At 51.6% G+C, this 19,690-nt stretch overlaps 8 protein-coding genes across 8 annotated transcripts; 3 read left to right on the plus strand and 5 right to left on the minus strand.

The window, feature by feature from the left end:
- Positions 1–103: 103 nt before the first annotated feature.
- Positions 104–2,581, minus strand: AYO20_04881 (hypothetical protein; the record flags this gene model as incomplete). The annotated part of the gene is made up of 7 exons (XM_022643175.1): positions 104–559; positions 618–860; positions 1,315–1,419; positions 1,473–1,593; positions 1,652–2,056; positions 2,140–2,212; positions 2,278–2,581. 7 exons carry the CDS (start codon positions 2,579–2,581, stop codon positions 104–106), a joined length of 1,707 nt encoding a protein of 568 aa, XP_022500743.1.
- A 2,303-nt stretch (positions 2,582–4,884) lies between these two features.
- On the plus strand, positions 4,885–5,916 carry AYO20_04882 (hypothetical protein; the record flags this gene model as incomplete). Its single annotated transcript, XM_022643176.1, has 2 exons — positions 4,885–4,955; positions 5,010–5,916. The coding sequence occupies 2 exons, from the start codon at positions 4,885–4,887 to the stop codon at positions 5,914–5,916; spliced, it is 978 nt and encodes a 325-aa protein (XP_022500744.1).
- A 1,251-nt stretch (positions 5,917–7,167) lies between these two features.
- On the minus strand, positions 7,168–7,996 carry AYO20_04883 (hypothetical protein; the record flags this gene model as incomplete). Its single annotated transcript, XM_022643177.1, has 3 exons — positions 7,168–7,320; positions 7,465–7,826; positions 7,876–7,996. The coding sequence occupies 3 exons, from the start codon at positions 7,994–7,996 to the stop codon at positions 7,168–7,170; spliced, it is 636 nt and encodes a 211-aa protein (XP_022500745.1).
- Positions 7,997–8,461: 465 nt separating this feature from the next.
- Positions 8,462–9,859, plus strand: AYO20_04884 (hypothetical protein; the record flags this gene model as incomplete). The annotated part of the gene is made up of 1 exon (XM_022643178.1): positions 8,462–9,859. The coding sequence occupies one exon, from the start codon at positions 8,462–8,464 to the stop codon at positions 9,857–9,859; it is 1,398 nt and encodes a 465-aa protein (XP_022500746.1).
- A 2,081-nt stretch (positions 9,860–11,940) lies between these two features.
- AYO20_04885 (hypothetical protein) lies at positions 11,941–12,957 on the minus strand (the record flags this gene model as incomplete). Its single annotated transcript, XM_022643179.1, has 4 exons — positions 11,941–11,991; positions 12,051–12,324; positions 12,387–12,719; positions 12,776–12,957. 4 exons carry the CDS (start codon positions 12,955–12,957, stop codon positions 11,941–11,943), a joined length of 840 nt encoding a protein of 279 aa, XP_022500747.1.
- Positions 12,958–14,431: 1,474 nt separating this feature from the next.
- On the minus strand, positions 14,432–15,664 carry AYO20_04886 (hypothetical protein; the record flags this gene model as incomplete). Its single annotated transcript, XM_022643180.1, has 1 exon — positions 14,432–15,664. One exon carries the CDS (start codon positions 15,662–15,664, stop codon positions 14,432–14,434), a length of 1,233 nt encoding a protein of 410 aa, XP_022500748.1.
- A 545-nt stretch (positions 15,665–16,209) lies between these two features.
- Positions 16,210–18,753, plus strand: AYO20_04887 (hypothetical protein; the record flags this gene model as incomplete). Its single annotated transcript, XM_022643181.1, has 1 exon — positions 16,210–18,753. The coding sequence occupies one exon, from the start codon at positions 16,210–16,212 to the stop codon at positions 18,751–18,753; it is 2,544 nt and encodes an 847-aa protein (XP_022500749.1).
- Positions 18,754–19,189: 436 nt separating this feature from the next.
- Positions 19,190–19,588, minus strand: AYO20_04888 (mitochondrial import inner membrane translocase subunit tim10; the record flags this gene model as incomplete). Its single annotated transcript, XM_022643182.1, has 1 exon — positions 19,190–19,588. The coding sequence occupies one exon, from the start codon at positions 19,586–19,588 to the stop codon at positions 19,190–19,192; it is 399 nt and encodes a 132-aa protein (XP_022500750.1).
- Between the last annotated feature and the right edge of the window lie 102 nt (positions 19,589–19,690).

Below are 19,690 nucleotides of genomic sequence, written 5' to 3' on the forward strand. Positions count from 1 at the left end.
TAAACCACGCATGGATCTTGGGACGGGTCAGACTTGCTGAATGTTATTCCACTCTATCCTTCGTGTCTCTCGAGCACGGCTGCAAAATAGTCAAAACGGGCAGTTAGATGGTGCACATAGTGCTTTTGCTTGGGCCTCCGGCAGCTTTGCAGTTGTCCAACCAACCGGGGTCCAGCTTAGTGGTGTTGTAGTATGCAACGACGCTCCCAACAGTCATAAATACGTCCGAAGTGCTAGGTGTTCCGCTCCACCATTGGTTCCCATCCGCCCATAACTTGAGTTGTAGGTTGCCGCCCTCTTTTGGGACGTTGTTGGTATTCTTGTGAACAAGCTTGCCATCAACGTAGAAAGCGACCCCAAGGTCCGGGTGGCTGTCAAAGCGATATTCGCGAAAAACGTCTGTGCTGAACTGGGGATCGTCTAATGACTTGGCCAAGGTCGCGCCTGGGACGGGAGAGCCATCTGGTGCACTAGACGGATGTGAAGTGAAGCTAATCGTGTTGTTCACAAGCGAAGTGCCTCTTGTGACAATCTCCATGTCAATTTCTGATCGGTCGTCCTGCGCCGCAGGTTAGATCCCAGCCTCAGGCGGAGAAGGAGAGCGTGAGGTTGCTAACACGATACCAAAAGAATCCCGCACAGGCGCCACCGTTGGATCCCTCGACTTTGAAAACTGCTCGGTAGGTTCCGTAGAGCATGTCAATCTGTCGACTCTGGATACCGGCAATGCTGACCGTCGCGTAAGCATCCAGGTCCTCCCGGCTGTAGCCACGTTGCCTCATGACAAGGTGTTTCCCCTTGATCTTGACATTTGTCCAGTCATATTTCGCGTTCAAGCGGATGGTTGGATTGTCGGCGCGCTGCTAATAATCGTAGATCATCCAATTTCGGTTGAACGTGGCAGCCTCCTGATTGTTGAGAAGCAGATCAATATCAGGATATTGGGTGAAATTGTGATAAAGCCGGTGCGTATAAACATTGTGCTGTTCTTCCAAGAGCCAGCCACAGGGACAATTGACACCGAGGGACTGGGCAACCTGAATAAGTATAAGACTGCAGATGAGAAAGTGATGCATGCTTGCAGGATGATGTCGAGCGAATTATGCTATGGGTTGTCATGTCGAAGAATGAAGGCAAATATGCCAACACCTCCAACGGCGTTGTTCAGACGGTCTGTTGCGCTCTTTTCCCGGAAGGCAAGGCCCGATCCCAGTCCATTGTCATTGATCTTCTGGCCCGAGGAAGGCCCGAATTAAAAGTCCCCTGGATGAAGGCGCGGTCGGTCTAGTAGGGTCTATATCTCGTATCTGTGACCTTCTTGGGTTTCGTGCCTTTCACAGGAGTGGTAGGGAGACCGCTGCTGTGTGGACGAAATGCTACGATGCGTCCGTCCTCGCCTGCCGTAAAAACTGTACCGTCCTGCGGTGGCTGTTAGCATGAGCTTGCAGAGATCAACAAGGTTATTGACCCACGGTCTCGTCTGCAAATATTGACCGAACAACCTCTCCACCATGAGCATTTTCGAGGACGATTCGCTGGTCCAAGTTGAGGCCAGTTCCTCGACCCACTCGGACCAAGTCAACACGAGAATTGCTGCCAGAAGAGTCAGGGCTGATAGAAGACGGCAGCGGTGGAGCGAGGCTATACGCACCTGTGCGAGCCACAAGCCACGACATGGTCCGTGCCGCTTTGGAGGATGTCAATCACATATTCACAGGGGATAATTGGTCTCAGATCGCCCAACTGATCCGGTGCTGGCTGGTCTGCTTCAGCATCTGCGTCATCAACGGTGAGAGAGTGCAGCGCCAGATTCTGGTCCGAACTCAAAGCGTATAGATTTGTTGGTCCCAAGAAGCCTGCCTTGTGAATTGGACCATGGTTAACGGCCTGAAGCAGACTGTCCTGCTCTTCTTGAATTTGGGTGTCAAACACGCAGACTACACCGTCATCGCCTCCACTCAGAAGCAGATTATCCCTGGAGGGGTGGAAGCCCAATGCCGTGATTTCATCGTTGACCTCAGCATTCTGCCATCTGACCTTCGCTTGTCTTCGATCCCTACCAGGTTGGGTCAGTTGCTGATTTGCTTGGGCAGCACGGAAACGGGATCGAATGTGACACAAAGCCAGATGTGGACCTACCAGACGGATACGAGCGCTTCGCTGCCAAGAGCCACATCGTTCAGCCTGAGAGCCAGAGAATTGACAGGTTTGGCTTGCAGCAGATATAGTCGTTTAGCCTCAGCACCACTATGAGAGGGGGTTTGTCTGTTTCCTCACCCGACTTGAAGTGGGCAACACTGGACTGAGTTCGGACGTCAAAAATTGCCACGGTCCCATCGTCTCCAGCACAAATCAGACTTGTTCCCTGCTCGTCAACCACCAACGAAGAGAGCCTATGGGGCACCCCTTGAATCCCCACGGGGTTGGAAACCGACAGGTTGTCCCTATCGAGGAGAAGAAGCTCATCGGCAGAAGTAATGGCAGCAAGTCCGCGTCCCGCGACGGGGGCTATTGCAAAAATGTAGACATCTTCATGCGTGGATGGCGCACAGCTGGCGAGCGGTTGGTAGATTTGGAGCATATCGCAGAGAGGGCGGCGCACTAGGTCAGACCAGTCGGAGGGTCGGGACAGCGAGAGGGCCACCTTCAGCCTTTTGGACAAGTGCTGGAAACAACTGGCGGTGTGCAAGGCAAACAGGCAATGAATGGGATTTGGGAAGAAAAAAGAGTACAGATATTAAGTTCGAAGGATGTAGCTAGTGGTTGCAGGCAACGAATCATGGACAAGATAACAATGATGGTGGCTTGGTTTTCCCACAGTGATCAGCGCAGTTACTGTACGAGGAACTTGTACGGGAGCACAGGCACTGCACGAGTCAGTTGAGGTTCTACGGAGGGGTAGAGATCTGGCGCCTAGCACCACCAAGAACGAGTACCGAGTTCATAGGCTACAGGGCACCCGGGGCCCACAAGCATGCGAAAGAGTCACGCTCGCCCCGTCCAGGGCCACTAGGATGTCCCGAAAGGTAGTCGTAGGTTGAAAGTGCATGCAAGCCCCTCACCTCTGTTAGGAAGGTCGTGAGAAGTCATAGCCTAAGCAGCTCCTTGGAAGTACGAGGTAATCCTCTACCAAGCGCCCGCTACAGTGACCACAAGACTCAATGCAAGTAGAAAGTAGCCCAAACACTATGTACAGTCCTTTGTCCTTGTACTTACTCGCACTTGGTCGGGTTGACAGCACAGAGCCCGGACTTGAGTCTGTTTCAAAGCCACCTATTAATACCACTTAGGAAGAGAGTACTGCAAGTAACTAACCTCACCTAGCCGTGCTAAGCGAGCAAACGATGTTTGGGCTGCTTCTACCTATCAGGGAGACCCGAGGAGAAAGAGGGAGTGTTGACTTGGGAGACTCGGGCCACTCTCCGGGGCACACTGTGTTGGGAAGGTTCTACCAACCAGCTACGGGAGTGCCTATTCGCTATTAGGTTAGTTAAGACGCTTCGGCTCGCGCTGGAATCAAGCATCCCCCCTCTTTTTGCCAGGCCCCGGCGGTGCCGGGTGTCAATGATGACCTACAGAACGGGGTCCCAGCAGTCTGGAAAGCCCCTGGTCAATTAACTCCCTTGCTCACTTGACAAGTAGGGACCCAGGCACCCCCCACCGACGTGCACCTTGATATGCAAACAATAATTGCTGCGGGGGTGCTACCGGTGGCAGCTGCCACGCCTACCTACCCGGGCATGTAGGCATGGAAACATCTAAAACTTCTTCTCACTCCTTTTGGGCGACCTGCGCCTGTCATCCACTATCTGGCTTGCTAGCGGGCGCAACGACCCGTAACCCACTTGGCTATTCAGATGAGTTACAGTACCTCAGACTCGCAGGTATGCCCTTGATGGTTGGCTGCCTTCTGCAAGCCTCTACGCACATTTCAACTACTTGTCCTCTCCAGCCAGACTACTGTGAGCAAGCACTCACGACACCCTAGCTTTCTCATCCCAGTTTCGGAGCATTCAGCCGTCTCTTCCACGACAGAATCTGGACGTCAGTTGGGTTTCCCCCGGCTGCCTGACTTTTTTGCATCACTCCACCGGCCTGTTGTACGCTGCCCGAGTTCTCCACCCCTGCCACCCTAATGCCGATGTCTACCCTTCTTGTGGATGCTCCTGCTGGCTCGCAATTCTTCTTCTGACGAGATCGGCCCTCCTTCGTGTGAACTGGTGGGATTTTACCATGCCCCCCCATCCCCTCCCTCCCGTCCCCTCAGGGTGCATCGCACAAGCCCTGACCCGCTGCTTCGTCAAACCTGAACTCGAATGTCAAATGCTCAGTGGTCAAGCTAGTACGCAAGAGCAGAGTCCAGCGCAATACAACATACCCACATCCTTCGAATCTGCTCCTACAAGGGTTGGGCTACACTGATCGCCTAGCCAGAAGCCATTTATGGAAAATAAGAAGACCACCTGAGGCCTTTTTTCGCTCCCTCTGTGTCTTGTCAATCAGTCATTTCGCTGTAAGCCACTTCTTTCGTGCGCCCGGTATTGCAGTCGCGCATCAGGCGCAAACACCAAGCAGCAGCTTTCATGTGTGGTGATACGATCCCTCTTCGCTGGGCTGGTTGATTTGAGAACGACCGGTTTTCTGGGGACCTGGTCGGGCACCTCTGCACTCACCCGGATCCTAGCCACTTCATCTTCTAACCCGGGTCACCAAGTGTCACAAAATCGGTGACAGCAACGCTTGGGTGGCCCCTTCTCTAGCCTGAACTGGCCACCTCCATCTAGATATATACGGGTAAAGATGGTTGACGGTCAATCCCAAGCATCCAACTTTTTTGTCCCTCCAAACTTCGAAGTCCATTTACAACCCTCCTCAACACCAGCGATGACTCCCGAACTTCCTCCCTGGAGGACGAGGGTGCAACGATTTGGCCGAGAATATGGCGCCTACAGAATGTAAGCATCTCAACTCTTGCCACCTAGAAACGGCTAACACCAGATTGACCCCAGTGGACAATATATGTTTCCCCACGACGAGGCCGAGAAGAGGAGGATGGATATGGTGCACACAATGCTCAAGGTCCTGAGACCAAAGCATCGACGAATCACGGAAGTCCCTCACGAAATTCTCCGAATTCAGACAGATGGGTGGGACGATCGACCTCGTCGGCCTCGGGTCCTCGACCTGGGTTGCGGCACCGGCGTCTGGATCATCGACATGTCACACACCTTCAAGGATGCCGAGTTCAGGGGCGTTGACATACAGTTCCAAGGGCCCCCGAATCCCAGTGATTCTGTCGACTACACCGTGCCCTGGGATTACGAGGGTCCGTGGGCTTTGGGCGAAGCATCTTGGGATCTTATTCACCTTCAAATGGGATTGGGCAGTGTTGCAAACTGGGACAGGCTCTTTGAGAAAATTTTCGCCCACCTCGTTCCCGGGGGTTACTTTGAGTGGGTCGAGTTTGATTTCGAGCCTCGATGTGATGACGGTACGCTACAACATGGCAAACTGACAGAGTGGTGGGATCTCTATATCAAGTCTACGTACGAAGCAGCTGGTCGTCGTCTGCACTGGGATCCATCAGCAGTGGACACGTTGAGGCGCGTGGGCTTCAGGGATGTCCAGCATATTGTATTCCAGATTCCGTTGAATACCTGGGGCAAGAACGAGGACTATATGTATCGCATGTCACAATGGTGGCAGCTGATGATGGGTCCCGACTGGAACGGTGGAGGTGCCTATGGGCTTGAAGCCATCAGCCTTGCGCCTCTGTGCACGTTCTCTAATTGGCCTCCTGATCACGTCAAACGCCTTTGCAACGAAGCCCTGGGCCAGGCTGCCGATACTAATGTCCACGTCTACAACCAAATCCATATCATCACGGCCAGAGCACCTCGCCGCAATGAACAATAGGCCGCGACCGCTGTGCTCTCGAAAGAATATGCCCCTTTTGCTTCGACAGGCGATGCGTCCTACTTTGGATATACAGAACGAGCAGGAGCCATCACCACACTGAGAGCGCCTGAGAGAGCCGAAGGGGAGCAAAGTGGTGGACAACGAGTGTCACATATCTTTTACAGCTTACAGGCCGTTTGGTGTGTCCCTGTGTGCCACCAGGTGTGCACATCCTCCTTGCAAGAGTTTTCACAATTTCAAGTGAGTGTGCCAAACACTGGATAGCTTGTACACTTGACGCGATATACGCCACAAAGGAGGAGGAAGATGTGATTCTTTCATGATGGTTGCGATTGGCAAGCAGCGAAATGAATGGATTGGCACCATCATGGCTATTCGGCCGATCTTCGTCGACTGTGCCATCATACGCGCCATTGGGGTGGAAGGAGTTTTTACCTGCTTGGTGTGTGGCCCCCTTGATGGCGAGCTTTGGCTTGTTCGTAATATGTGGATATGAAGAGGAGAAGTTTAGGAAAGGCAGACAGAGGAGAAGGAAGAGAGAGGCAGGGAGACAGAGCACTTTGAGCACGGCCGAATAACAAAGAATTGATACTCAAGAAAGGAGACGACAGAACTGAATCAGTAAATGACCACGACCTTTTTCTGGCTGTGAAAGGGGTGAGACGCCGGCTGCTCGCATTTTACCTACGGGGTTCAATTATCATTTTGGGATTTTTCCATTTAATGGCGAAGTTCTTGCATTCATTTTGCCAGCGATCCATTCTGCTGGGGAGCCGAGTATTAGCCTTCACCACCGAGAAACCCGCAGCAGAGAGAAGCAGGTCTCTGAGACTTCCTGATTGACTGAATGACTCAGTCTTGGATTGAATCGGATTGGATTGTATTGGATTGATCAATATTCTTTTTTGCTCCGGTCCTTCATTGGTCGTCATCCAGGCAATGCAAGTTTTGAAAAAACCCCGACACACACAGTCTCTGACTTTCACACCGTCGTCATTGTTTTGTTCGAGGTGTCTCTCCCCTCGTCCGTCCGATGACTTGCTTGGACTCATCAGCCTCGAATAATCTAAACCCTCTCCCCGTTTTTTCAGTTCATCGTGTCACAATGTTTTCAATGACCCCCGTCACCGCCCCTCGAAACCACATCTCCTCTTCCGTAACTGCGAGTCTAGACCGTAAACCCTCCGTGTCGCAAGAACCACACATCAACGCTCGGCAAATTCACTCTTTGGACGATCGACGTGAAGCTTAGGCGAAGGTTGTGGGTCGCTTGGAGGTGAAGAGCTTCTTTGAGCGGTTGCTGCGGTGGGGGAGCGGGAATTTGAGGTTGCGGGTGATCAGCTGCTTGATGTATGGTCGCTTGACGTCGTTGGGGTTGGTGATCTCGACGACTTTGAGGATCTAGATGGCGTGTTATTAGGGCCTTTTTTTTTTTTTTTTTTTGTGACATTTCAAAGGAAAAGGTGGAGGGCCCGGGAGAAATTTGGATATTTCTCAAAGAGCGGGGAGAAAGGGAGAAGACACTGGCAAAGGGGGAAAACGTACGTGGATGCTCCTGAATCGGGCACGATGTCTGGCAGCCATATCCTGGTACAGGGCCTCGACGGCGTCGGTGCGGCTCATCTCTCGGTACTCCTTGTACATGTTGTGCGTGCCGGATCGCGAGTCGTATCGGATCCAGATGCCGAAGTTCTTGACCTTCAAGGGTCGCTTCTCGTGGATGACGTTGAGGGACACGACCTCACCGGTGGATTTCTTGAGCTTTCGCAGCTTGGACAAAAAGTACCAGAAGCGCGACTTGGCGACCACGGTGTTGGGTGCGAAGATGCGCATGCGGTACAGCTTGGGCGTCGGGTTCGCATCGGTGGGCAACGACCGGCCGATGACCTGGTATTCCTGAAGACGACCTGTATGGGCAGACGAGTCTGTCAGTTTTGCGTTCTTTCTCTAAAAAACAGTTGCTGCCGTTGTGAGAGGTTTGGGTATTCATTGGAGGTCGAATATTCAGGCAGAGACGGGGATCCTTCTCTTTTGACGCTCTGCTTGTTGGGGCTTCGAGATCCGTCGGTCTTCTCATGGATACGTGTCTTCACAGTCTTTTACATCGTTTGTTCTGTGCATTCCATCCCAGAAATTCCCCAATCAAAATTCCTCGCAGGCGCTCTTCGACTCGGCAAAAGTGACTTGTAGGAAAAGAATTGTGGGTGCGCAGACTTACCCATCTATACCGGGTTAGCATTTCAAATCTCCAGAGATGGGTTCTTACATACCTTGACTGTGTGTGATCGACCTCAAATCGTGGCTCGTCGTCGATGTGCTTTGATCGCTGAGAAAGTCCAACTGCGAGGCTTCAGAATTCAAGTTTCAATCTGGGTTTCGTGTGCCAAGAATTCGTTTTGGCTTGGCGCTCCTTCCCTGCTGCACCGTGATTGGTTGGCCGGGCTTTCTTCGTTTTGTTCAGGAAGCCCAAACGACTTCGCTCGTACACATTGCTCTTCATTTGTCCTTACAGGTAAGTAATTTTACCATAGCATTTGGTCTGATGGGGAGTATCTTTGCGGATTTTCACCAAGCCCAGCGGTTAGGGCATGGCCCCCTGCTTGCATCATGCCTCGCTCCCATCGACACCGAAAGGGATCCCCATCGACTCGAGTCATTCGCCCAGATCTCCAATTATCAGACTGTCTCAGCGGATGTACGATATCACATCATTCAAGACCGCAATGCTGCAAGACTGCCCAAAGCCGAAGGAACCGCTTGGGTTGACATTTTTGTTGATCTATGGAAATGCGTCAAAGAACTTGTCGCCCTGCGGGAGGGTACCGGGGCCGTTGACTGGTCCAAAGCCTTCGACGCCTACAAGGACTTGTGCAATCATCTGGTCAGAGGATACACAAATCATGGGTTTCAGGCATGGACCATTCCGTGCCTCAGTATTGCAGGGAAGTACCTCCGCATGATAGCTATGAGAGCAGACAGCGAGATCAAAGCCAAAGAGGGCAATGGAGACGTCTTTGCGAGTGGCTTCTCAGACGATATCATGGGCGACACAAACAAGAACGAGAAACTGGAGCAGGCAGCCTGGACCATCAACCGAATGTTCACAACATGCTTGAGCGACCGGGCTGAGGAGAATGAGTCACGCAGATGGGGCATCTACAGCACCACCAACTTGCTGTTCAAGACATACTTCAAACTCAATTCGGTGTCGCTTACCAAAAATGTCATTCGTGCCCTGGAAGCCGCAGCAGATGACATCCCCGATCTGGGTCGTTTTCCCAAATCCCACCAATGCACATTCAAGTACTACCGCGGAGTTATTGAGTTCCTGCAAGAGAACTACATTGAAGCAGAGCAGAATCTGATGGAGGCATTCCAATTGTGTCATAAGGATTCCATGAAGAACCGCGAGCAGATCCTGACTTATCTCGTTCCAGCACACATCATCAACCATCATCAACTGCCTACCAACGCCCTATTGGCTCCTCATCCAACTCTATCAAAGATCTTCACACCATTATTCACTGCCATTCGCACAGGCTCACTCGCTGCCTTCGACAGTGCCCTTTCAGAAGCCGAATCTGAACTAGTCAAGCGTCGGGTCTATCTGACTCTTGAGCGCACCCGCGGTCTCTGTCTACGCAACCTATTCAGGAAGGTCTTCCTAGCAGCAGGATGGGAGGAAACCAAGGATGCAACCACAGGCGAAGTGACGGGCAAAATACGTCGAACAAGGATCCACATCGAAGAATTCGAGGCCGCAATGCGCGTGAGTTATAAGGGTGCCACAGACGTGTTGGTTGATCGGGACGAAGTTGAGTGTTTCTTGGCCAACATGATTTATAAGGTACGTCACATTGCCTCTCTTTATCGTTTATCCGCGCCCAATCGCCCCAATCTCCTTTCAAACAAAGACATGTCTGGTGCGAAGAACTGCTGAGGACTACTGTTGCCTTGGCGATGGTTGGATGCCTGGTACAACATGATGCATGTGACTCAACCAACGAAAGGCTTTCTTTAATCCCTGACCCAGAAAGGAATATGCTGATTTGGAATCTTTGGTCTCTTTGCCCCGAGCAGAACATGATGAAAGGCTACATTGCTCGCGACCGAGGCATCGTCGTACTTAGCAAGGCTGGCGCCTTTCCTGGTACGGGTGTCTGAGCACGAACACATGCCTGTGCAACACTTGATCGATGTTGGCCGCCACACCTTGCGGGCTCGACGCTTTGTATATCCGACTGGCAGATTTGCGCAACCTTGATCTTTGAGCTGATGCTATTGGAACAATGGATCGTATCGATGTCACACCCAGCACCAACCACGGTGCCGAGTTCAACATACATACACTTATGGCAAACAATCTTTTCTCAAAAGGGACCGGTCCCGATTTAAAGGCGGCATGCATGTTGCCAGAAATGCAGTCCAATGGCCACATGTGCAAAGGTACAACCTACGAGTAGTGCACAGTCTCTAATTCAAGGCCGCCATCGTTCTGGCCTAATGTTCCCAGGAATGACTGGTTCTCGATGTTCCTCAAGTGTGAGCCACCTCTTCGGCAAGGGAGAGTCGAAGTCGACCGGCAGATAGAGCGGTTCGGCCTAGCCACTTCTGGCAACAATCGCTGGTGAATATAGCTCAAGTCCCAAGTGCAACTGTCTCAGTGTCCACACCTCCATCCTGCCGGGGAAGTACTACGGATCACAGTGGAATCGAAAGAGACAAGGGCCTGGGGATGAGAAGAGTAAGGAAACGGCTGATCGGCACATGGAAGCACGCTCCTCTTCTAACCAATCACGTCAGACTTCTGGGAAGTTTTCACCATGGAGGCTGAAGGCTGAACGAGTTGAAGGAGGTGTGGATATGACCGGCCAAGGTCGGTGGTCATCAGAGGAAGATGTTAGTGCGGTATATTTCGACCCACTTTTTTCTTGAGCCTGAAGAGAAAGAGTCAAGATACGAGTCCTTACAAACACAAGACAAGTATGAGTATGGTCAAAGGTACTCGATTCCCTGCACACAGTCCCGCTGTGTGTGATTTGAGCATCCAAGGGGTCCAGGCTCCGCCAAACTCAAATTCATCTTGCGCCCCTGTCTATGGAGTACTCGTACCTCTCGTTGCCTTGAGCTAGGCACCACTGCCTGCATTAGCGAAGCCCGGCCTGGACGGAGGATGTATCGACCAGGAAACGGAATCCAGGCTTTAGCATGGCTTTCACCTACTGGTTGCCTTTTTTGCGACCACAGCGGCCCGGAATTTTACGTGAGGGAAAGGGAGGGCCTGTCAATTGTGACTTGGCTGAAAAGGGACGGAAAAGGAAGGACGTGCAGGCGGATGGATCGCAGTTGTCCACCTCTCCTTTTGTATGCATTTTCTTTGTGAGCCTGGCGGAATCAGAAAGATAGTCAATCTCAAAAGTCTGGCAGGCTCAAGTCAATGGTCTCTCTACGGCCGGTCAAAATACTGAGTCTCATTGCGATAGATTTGGCTTTGCTCCCTCGATGAAGAAGCATTTTGAGCCCGCTGTGTTCAAGACAACAAGGATTGAGTTGTTTTCAAAAAGCCTGACAGATAGCAATACTGCAATAGCAGACAAAAACCCGAGCAAGTTGCTTCACCAACCACTCACTCACTCACTACTCTCGTGCTTTTTCGTCTGGTGATCCTTTTTTCTCTCTTTTAGATAGACCCCGAAATGGTAGTAGTACATAACAGACTTCATATCCCCCTCCCGTCTTTGGGGATCGACTTTGTCCCACTTTCCAATAGTGGACAAACAGGCAGGTAGGTAGTGTTGGTGGTTTCTTATTTTTGGGGGATGATGATACAAAAAAACGTAGCAGAGCAGACATAAATTGTGGCATCTGACGGGCACAATATCCCATGAACTCCGTCCGAACAGCAAAATTGGTACAAATTTGTGGTGGGAGTAGATATAATATCCCTCGCGGGGCTGGCAATTTAGGATGGAAGGGGGACTAGCGTGATACAAACGGTACATCATTTCCATCAGTCACTCTTTAGCGAGTGAATGGTGATGTAAAGGGTGAGCGGACTGTTTTGAGATCGTCCTGTCATCGTACTTGTCAGTCCACGCTATAGAACCTGAAGAGGGGAAGTGCGGGCATACCATGTGGTTGCACATGGCGACGAAGAGATCAAAGAACAAGGTGCCGCCTTGCTCCATCTCGACCTTCATAGTGCCGCTCTTCTTGAAGTTGTTGCGGCTGCGGATGATCAAGGTCAGGTATTGGGCTCGAAGCTTCGAGTCAGAGTCGGGTGTATGGCTGTAAGCGTAGCGTGCCGACGCGAGGATTGTAGAGATCTGCATGCCCTGTCGCAGGCCTTGTTTGCGGAGGGCAAGGCGTTTGAGTTCTTCAAGGCCATACAGTTCCGCTGAACAGCTGGGAGGAGAGTGTCTGTTAGCATTGACAAACGAGAACGCAAGTAGTGGGCCACAACGTACTATATGACTGTATCTCTCATAAGGACTTGTTTGGTTGCGTGATGATATATGGTCACATTGGAGCCACTAGCTTCGTCTTCCAACTCCCAGGTATCCTTTTTCTTGTTATGCAGCAGCTTTGGATAGTAATCTCCTTTGTAGAGGTATTCCAGAACAGCAGACAGAATCTCTGGCTGTTCGTCGGGCAAGTTGATTCTTCTGGCGTTGGATTCAAAAAACTGGCCTTTGCAGGCAGCGCTGAAGAAGGGGGAGCGAGAGAGGACTTCTTCGTGACCGGCAAAGAGTCTCTGTTCGGGGCCAACGCAGATGGTGATGATGGCCGAGGTGAGGGTGCTGTTGCAGGAAGTCAGCCATCAGAGCCTTGTGCTTGGAGGACACATGTCACTTACCTGCCGACGGGTGGGCTTGTATGAGTGCTGTGTTCTCTTCTATGAGACCTCATCGACTCGGAGCGCTGGAGACCCCGTGTGACAGAGTGCTCTCGGAACGAGGTCTTGGGCTTTGTGGATTTGCTTGTTCCATAGCGAGAGGAGAAGCTGTTTGATGTTTGGGGTCTTTTGTTGCTGAACATGGTTGTTTTCAGCTCCTGCGCTAAAAAGGTCTTGTGTAGCTTATGTGGGAGAGTCACAGGCAGAAACGAGAGTCAGTTAGCAGCGAATGTGATCAAGTCAACGGTGGCAAGAAAGCGATGGAAGGCAACATTGGTGCACGTAAAATTCAGAGGCCAAAGGCAGGGGAACAAAACTGCCTGAAATCGATGGAATAATCAGTCGGGACGAGGAAGAGAACTCCTTGACCGCGGGCGAAAGAGCGGCTTTTTGATAGTCGGACATGGCGGCCAGCTTGCTCCCCTTTCAGAGAGCAGGGCTGCTGGGGAAGCTTATCAATGCAACAAGTTTTCCCAGACCAGCCTAGAAATGAAGCTGTCGGAAGCCTACACGCTCCCCGCCCTCGCCGCGTCTCAGGTGGAGTCTCCTCAACACGAACCAAGCACGGAGGCATGTGACTGTGATGCAAGCACTTTAGGGTGTCGTGGGTCGTCTGGGGGCTGCATGTTGGCAATATGACTGGGCTGTCCGCTGTGACTCGACTCGGCTGGCAGCTGTAAGTCTCCCTCTGGTACCCATCGCCCACCCATGTCTGTTCGGAGTTGCAAGGATACCCGGGGGACCAGAGCTAATAGTTCTGCAGGCGAAGCAAACTGCGTCCTCTGTATCGCCACCCGAACTTTTGTCCACTTGCATGTCGAGTCCCGTCGGGGTCCATATCCCCAGATTCGACTGATCAACTGTGAAGAGTCATAATACCTACACGGCGAGCAAGCCACTTCCAGTCGGTGTAGCCGAAGCACAGATCGTCGCTGGCAGGTCTGAAGGAGAAAAGAGCAACGGAGTCCTACCGGAAGACTGGATGCCTACTCGTCTCGAAGTGTCCTCGTATGTGACATTGTAAAAAGATGGTGTACAGGCCATGTCTATCGGCGGAGTCAGGCGAAAAACATGAAACATCTAGGCGTCGTCCTGGCATGCTACTCACTTGCCCGAATCAAGAAAGAACCCAGTCCTCGGCTCTGCACTTAATGTGGTGCTTGGATGCCATTTGCTGCTAGTTTGTGTGCCCTGGCATTAGTGCTATATAAGCCTGATCACATCCATTCCCCCAATCAGCTATGCATGTGTAGATGAAGTAATGAGAGCAGAGTTGGGGCCGATTCATCTAGGACGATGTTATGTTGCGAAAGAAAACCTCCCGGATCTCAGTGGTAACAATACCCTGCATATCAATCGAACAGTCCTATGACTATATTCCAGAAGAGGTGCTTCGCCATGTACGCCATTGCTGGCCCCATTTCGTCACGATTCCAGCCGGCACACCTCAGCCGTATGCAAAATGCCGCGACGCATTGCTCTTGCTTGTGAATTCCATGACCCAGGGGCGATCCTGTGACGATGCCAAACCAACCACGGGTTTCCAGATGTGAGGGTAAGTGAAGCCCAGTCGCGGAACAAACTTGGACTCTCGCATACTGTCCCAAGACGAATCTGTCACAAAATGACTATCTTTGCCTCTTTCGGGTGGCTCTCAACCGGACAATAAGGACATTTGAATTTGGCACCTTTGCTGATCCTTTGCAACGATTCTTGAGCAATGACGTGGCAACAAGGCAGCATCATCGGAGGGTTCTGATCTGTGGTCTGTTCCTTTGATACCGGACACACGAAGATCGAATGGAATTGGTAGGAAGGGGGTAGAGGTGTTTCCACAGGAAGTTCATTTTCCGATGTCCATTCTGTCCGTTTCTGCTTCTGGATCGTCTGCAATTTGTGCAGTATTGGTAGGGCGATTGCTCCCGCAGTAGCTGCTATGTACAACGGTGAATCGGCGGATAGCTCGAGGAGTGAGCAGAATTCGCGTGTGAAAGAGGTTGCGACTTCATCCCACGTGGTAGAATTATCGAACCTGAGGCTATATGGTGATTCCTCCAAATTGGAGCAAAAAGGTATAGCACCCATCAGCTGCTGTATCTCGATAAGATATCGACCCCGGAAAGACTGGAACTCTCTTTGCGCGTATTGAAGAGCACGTATCGGTGCTTCGAAACTGTACTGGTCTCCATCTCGACGGTCCAGGAAGAGGCTGACAAATTGTAATCTGCAGAGTTCGAATTCCAGATTACTGCCACGAGCTTCCAGCGCTGCCGCGTTGCTCCTAGCCCAGTCGATGGCAGGCTGTAAATTGTGGTGGTCCTTGAGTTCACTCAAGATGTGGTACATGTTCAAAAACTGCTCCTGCATGCTCTCTTCCGATTCCTTGTCCAGGCCCAAGGGGTGATCCATTGATACATCCTGTCCTAAATGGGCCGCTATCTCTTGTTGAGCCTGCTGCCTCTCAAGCGCCTCAGAATGAAGGGCCGACGCCACATCGAACAGCCCTTCTCGGAGCAAGTGCAGGTAAATTGCTCGGTTGATCAAAGCTGGGTGTGAGGACAGAGCGTCAACCTCACTGCTCGGCACCTTGTCCTTGAAGGCCTTGTCCAGCGCTCTCGTATATTTGTTGTGTAGTCCATGTGTGTCCTTCAACCCCGAGAAGATGCCGTCGAACGATGTCTTGACTGGATTCTGTAGTTTTGCCAGAGTAATCTGTCTCGATGTAGGGTCTTCGGCTATGGTGTTCCTCGCCCTCTGAAGGGCTTTGATGATGTCGTCAACATGGCCAGTCGTCCTTGACAGCCTGCTGTTATTCCACACTTTCTCGTGCTCTTTCTGAATATTATCCATGGCGGGCCACCCTCATGAATTGTGTTTGCTTCTCTTGGGCTATAAGGTGAGCGTGGCTTGTACCATCGTCGCCAATTCTTGTCCGAGTTCTGGTAGAAGATCGCTGGACAGAAGGTATCGACTAGAAGGCATATAGATACAGACCGGAGGCAGGGGATGGTGGTGTCTTCGAGGAAACGCAGGTGACTTCGCCCACATTAACAAGCTTAGATGAAGTGGGCGGGTTCCGATGAGGTGGTAGATCCCTGATAAGTGGGTGGGCGGCTTGGGCGGGCACGCGGGCTGGCGGTCAGGCGGGCGTGGGCGGTTTCTCTTTGGGTGGCAATATCCGCCGCCAACCAACCATCAACTTGCAACAACTGCCTGCTCTCAAGCCAACTCCGTATTGTTGGATCAATCAGTCCAACAGTCCCTGCCTCGACGTTTTATCTGCATAACCTCTCATTTATGCGAGGTGAGAGTTCCCGAAGCCCATATGGTTGGATAATGTTACCAGCTTAGTGCCTTGCACTGTACGAGGTTTTCGGTACTGACCGTCGACCACAATGTCATTCGTGGGAGCTGGGTTTCTCACCCCATACCATCATACCAATTCCTTTGCCGGATCGCCAAAGGATAGGCCGGTTAAATCTAGCCCAAAAGATGAATATAAGCCTCAGAAGCCAAATACCATTGACACGTCGAGTCCCACGTCCAGCGGAGGCACCCAAGGACGAGCAGGCCCAAATCGAAAGCGCCTTGTTTTCGCCGATCCCGTCGCCTTTCGCTACCTTGAAGAAGACCCTGCGACTGATTCTATAGAACGATGGAGGCGTCTGGAAGGGTACGAGATGTATGTGGTCGAGCAATGGGCCTGCTCGAGAAGTCATCCGACCTTTATTATTTGTACCTACACCGGCGACCCTTCGCACTCAATCCTGGTGAACGTCCTTGCTGTACCCAGTGACGAAAGCACATGGTCTCCCAGATTACAGATCTACTTCCAAGCAGTCTCTCAATATCATGCAAAAGAGAAAGACACGCCTTTAGGCGCGCTCATGGTCACCAACTTGAGTGGATTCCCATCAGCTCTGACCGTGATCCCCGTCCCAGATGGCGATGTTAGGAAACATCGAGACGATTTCATTGTCAACGAGGACCTCAAACGCATGGGCTGCTCAGGGAGAGCCGGAATCAACTTGCAGCCACCTCAATCCTCTACCATTGCCAAGTTCCACCACCTCTACCGGACAAGTGAGACGGTACCGCTATATCAGTCGGTCATGGAACTGGTCCGAACATGCCAAATCGCTTTGGTCATGTACGACAAACTCCAACCAACATATGCGGATGGTTTACTTTGCGATGTGACCGAGCAAGCGATCAATGAGTGGTGGACAGATATTGGCACCTATTTCTATAATGTCGAACCGAACGACGGTATTCTGGGGCCGACCACAGTGGCAGCTCTCCTCGGGCTTCTTATCGGAGCATATAATCGGCTCAAAGCCTTTGGATCTCCTGTGGGGAAGGACGTCTTAGACACCGTCTCGATGAAACGGGCCATCGGCCATTTCCAGAGAGGCCAGAAGATGGAAAAGTCTCGACGACTTGACCGAGAGACTCTCGATCGGCTTCACAGAGCTACGGCCAAAAATGCCAGCGGTGAAGGCTGGACGGTACCAAAGGCAGTCAAATCCACTGTTGCCGAGCTTAGTGGTAAAGGTGGGGAGATGGTCATGGGTATCGTAGGAGGTCGGGACAAAGCCGGTATCTCTGAAGCCGAAACCCTGGACATCGAACGTTTTGCTCAGCTCGTTACCGGTCCCAAGATGAAGTGGCTCTGGCAAGGGAAACCCCTCAAATCGGGCGACCCGTTCGCCTGGCCAACCGACGATGTTGATCTTAAAGGCAGAGTCTTTTGTACTGATGACCAAGGCAATTTCCTATGGACCGGCAATCAACATGACTCTATGTCAGATCTAAACGCCCTCGAGCGGACAGATACGACATACACGAATCAATCGGACACCAAGTCCGGCCGACACCGTTTGCGAGGAGCTGTTGGAGGCCTGAAAAGCTATAATCATCGTTATCAGAAAGAAGTTGACGAGGCCCAGGATTGGGTCGAAAATGCCGCGACTAGAAACACCCCTCGAGATCATATGCTGAGAACGGCAACTGAGATCGCTCATCCATCTGAACCTCGTGCATTTGATATGCCCTTAGTCAAGACTGAACCGGTTTCGCCTCATACCGAACGGCGTCAACCCCTACGCCGAACTCAGACGACCACTGAGAAGAAGATCCCATCACACAGAGAGCAACTACGACCCGCATTGCCAGGCGACTCGCCCAGGAAGAAGAAAGTCGAGGCCCAGTTGGCTGATCTACGCAATGAATTCAAAGCGGACATCTACCGCAAATTCTCCGCTGCTGTGCCATATAAAGGTCTCAGTAGTCGGGTGCTGCGACGGACGCAGAGCAATGTTCAATTGATTGGTCATACCATCGACAGTCCCCGGCAAAACCGAATTAACCGACGCGTTTCCTTCAGCGTCGTAGAAAGTGCAGTTCTGGACACAGGCACAAACCTAATGGAGGAAGGCATTGTGAAGGGCAAGATCGAGGGAGACCTTACCAATGCACTAGCCGAACGCGACGCCCTGGCGGCCTCTGCCCAGAAGAAGGCTAAACGTATCCAACACATTCAGCAAGGTCTGATCCCGTACACGGAAAGCCGAGTGGTTCATGTGGAGAGTCTGGATCGGATCGCGCACCAACATCTCGAAGAACTCAATGAGCTGTACTATCATCGCCTTGAAGAATATCAGACTCTACAGGCTACCTCGTCTGACCTTGTATCGCAAGAGAAAACAGCTTTGACGGAGAGCTTCCGACGCATGGAAATGTTAGGGGCCAAAATGGATTATGAATTGGATAGCTTGCAGAGTCGACTGCAAGAGGTGGAGGATGCGGTGGATGACTTTGAAAGGAATGTACTGCTGATCGAATCGCGGGCAAGGGAGTTGAACGGAGAAAACGAAGGGCTGTCTGCAAATTCGTCCTGGATTGCACGGGTGCTGAACTTTTTGGGACCAAAGAAGTAATGGGACAATATTATTGCGAGGTAAAAGGAAAGGGATTCTCTCTGCAGATTAGCGAGGCGTACGGGAGGTATAAAAGCTGGTCGAATCGGGCCTTGGTATAGCAATCGCGAACTAAATAGTCCCAAAGTGTAGGATGTGAAGATTTGATGCTCTGCTCGATGCTCTGCTCGATTTTGACTGTGCCATCTCTCCATTTCCTTGCCAGATCCCTACCCAAGCAGAACTGTTCTGTGCCGATTCTATTGTAGAATCCGACTGAAATACTGTACACAATTTTTCCAACCCTGCGAATCCATCATGGTACCTTGATCTAGACCCGTAGATCCATGATGGCTGCGATGAAAAGGGTATAGAATCCCGTCCAGAGCCGAGCCATGTGCTCTTGGATTATGACCATCGACTGAGATGATGGAAGAACCTGATAACTCTTTCGCGGTTACATTCCAAACATACCTCCACCACCGCCTCCTCCTCCTTGTCGCATGGCGGCCTCGCCCTGCATCTTTTCCGACACTTTCATGTTGACTTCGAAGAATTTCGCTACACAGCGATCGAGACAGACACTCTCGGCTTTGTTGAGGTCGCCTTCGCGGTAGTCGGCCGGTATGCACTTCTTCAGGCAGGATTGCGTTAATCTGGGAGTGGTCAGTGGGCTATCCATCAGAGGGAGGTGTCCGGAAGTCTCCTCAAAGAGGTTGAAAGAGATACAGCCGGCCACAAGGTTACATGCGTACCTGTTGAACATGTCTGAGACCATCTCAACTTCATTTTCAGCGGCTGCGATCTTTTCTGCGGACGTCGGTTGAGGCCGGCCGCCACCAAAGAGAAAGGACATGTTTGTAATTGGTAGCTCCTTTCTTCGGGGGAGTTCGTCGAGGGAAGAGCAGGCAATGTATGTTTCTACAAGATCTGGATAATGGTGTCAAATGCACCGAAT

This window comes from Fonsecaea nubica, assembly GCF_001646965.1.
Source record: "Fonsecaea nubica strain CBS 269.64 chromosome Unknown Scaff27, whole genome shotgun sequence".
NCBI lineage: Eukaryota > Fungi > Ascomycota > Eurotiomycetes > Chaetothyriales > Herpotrichiellaceae > Fonsecaea > Fonsecaea nubica.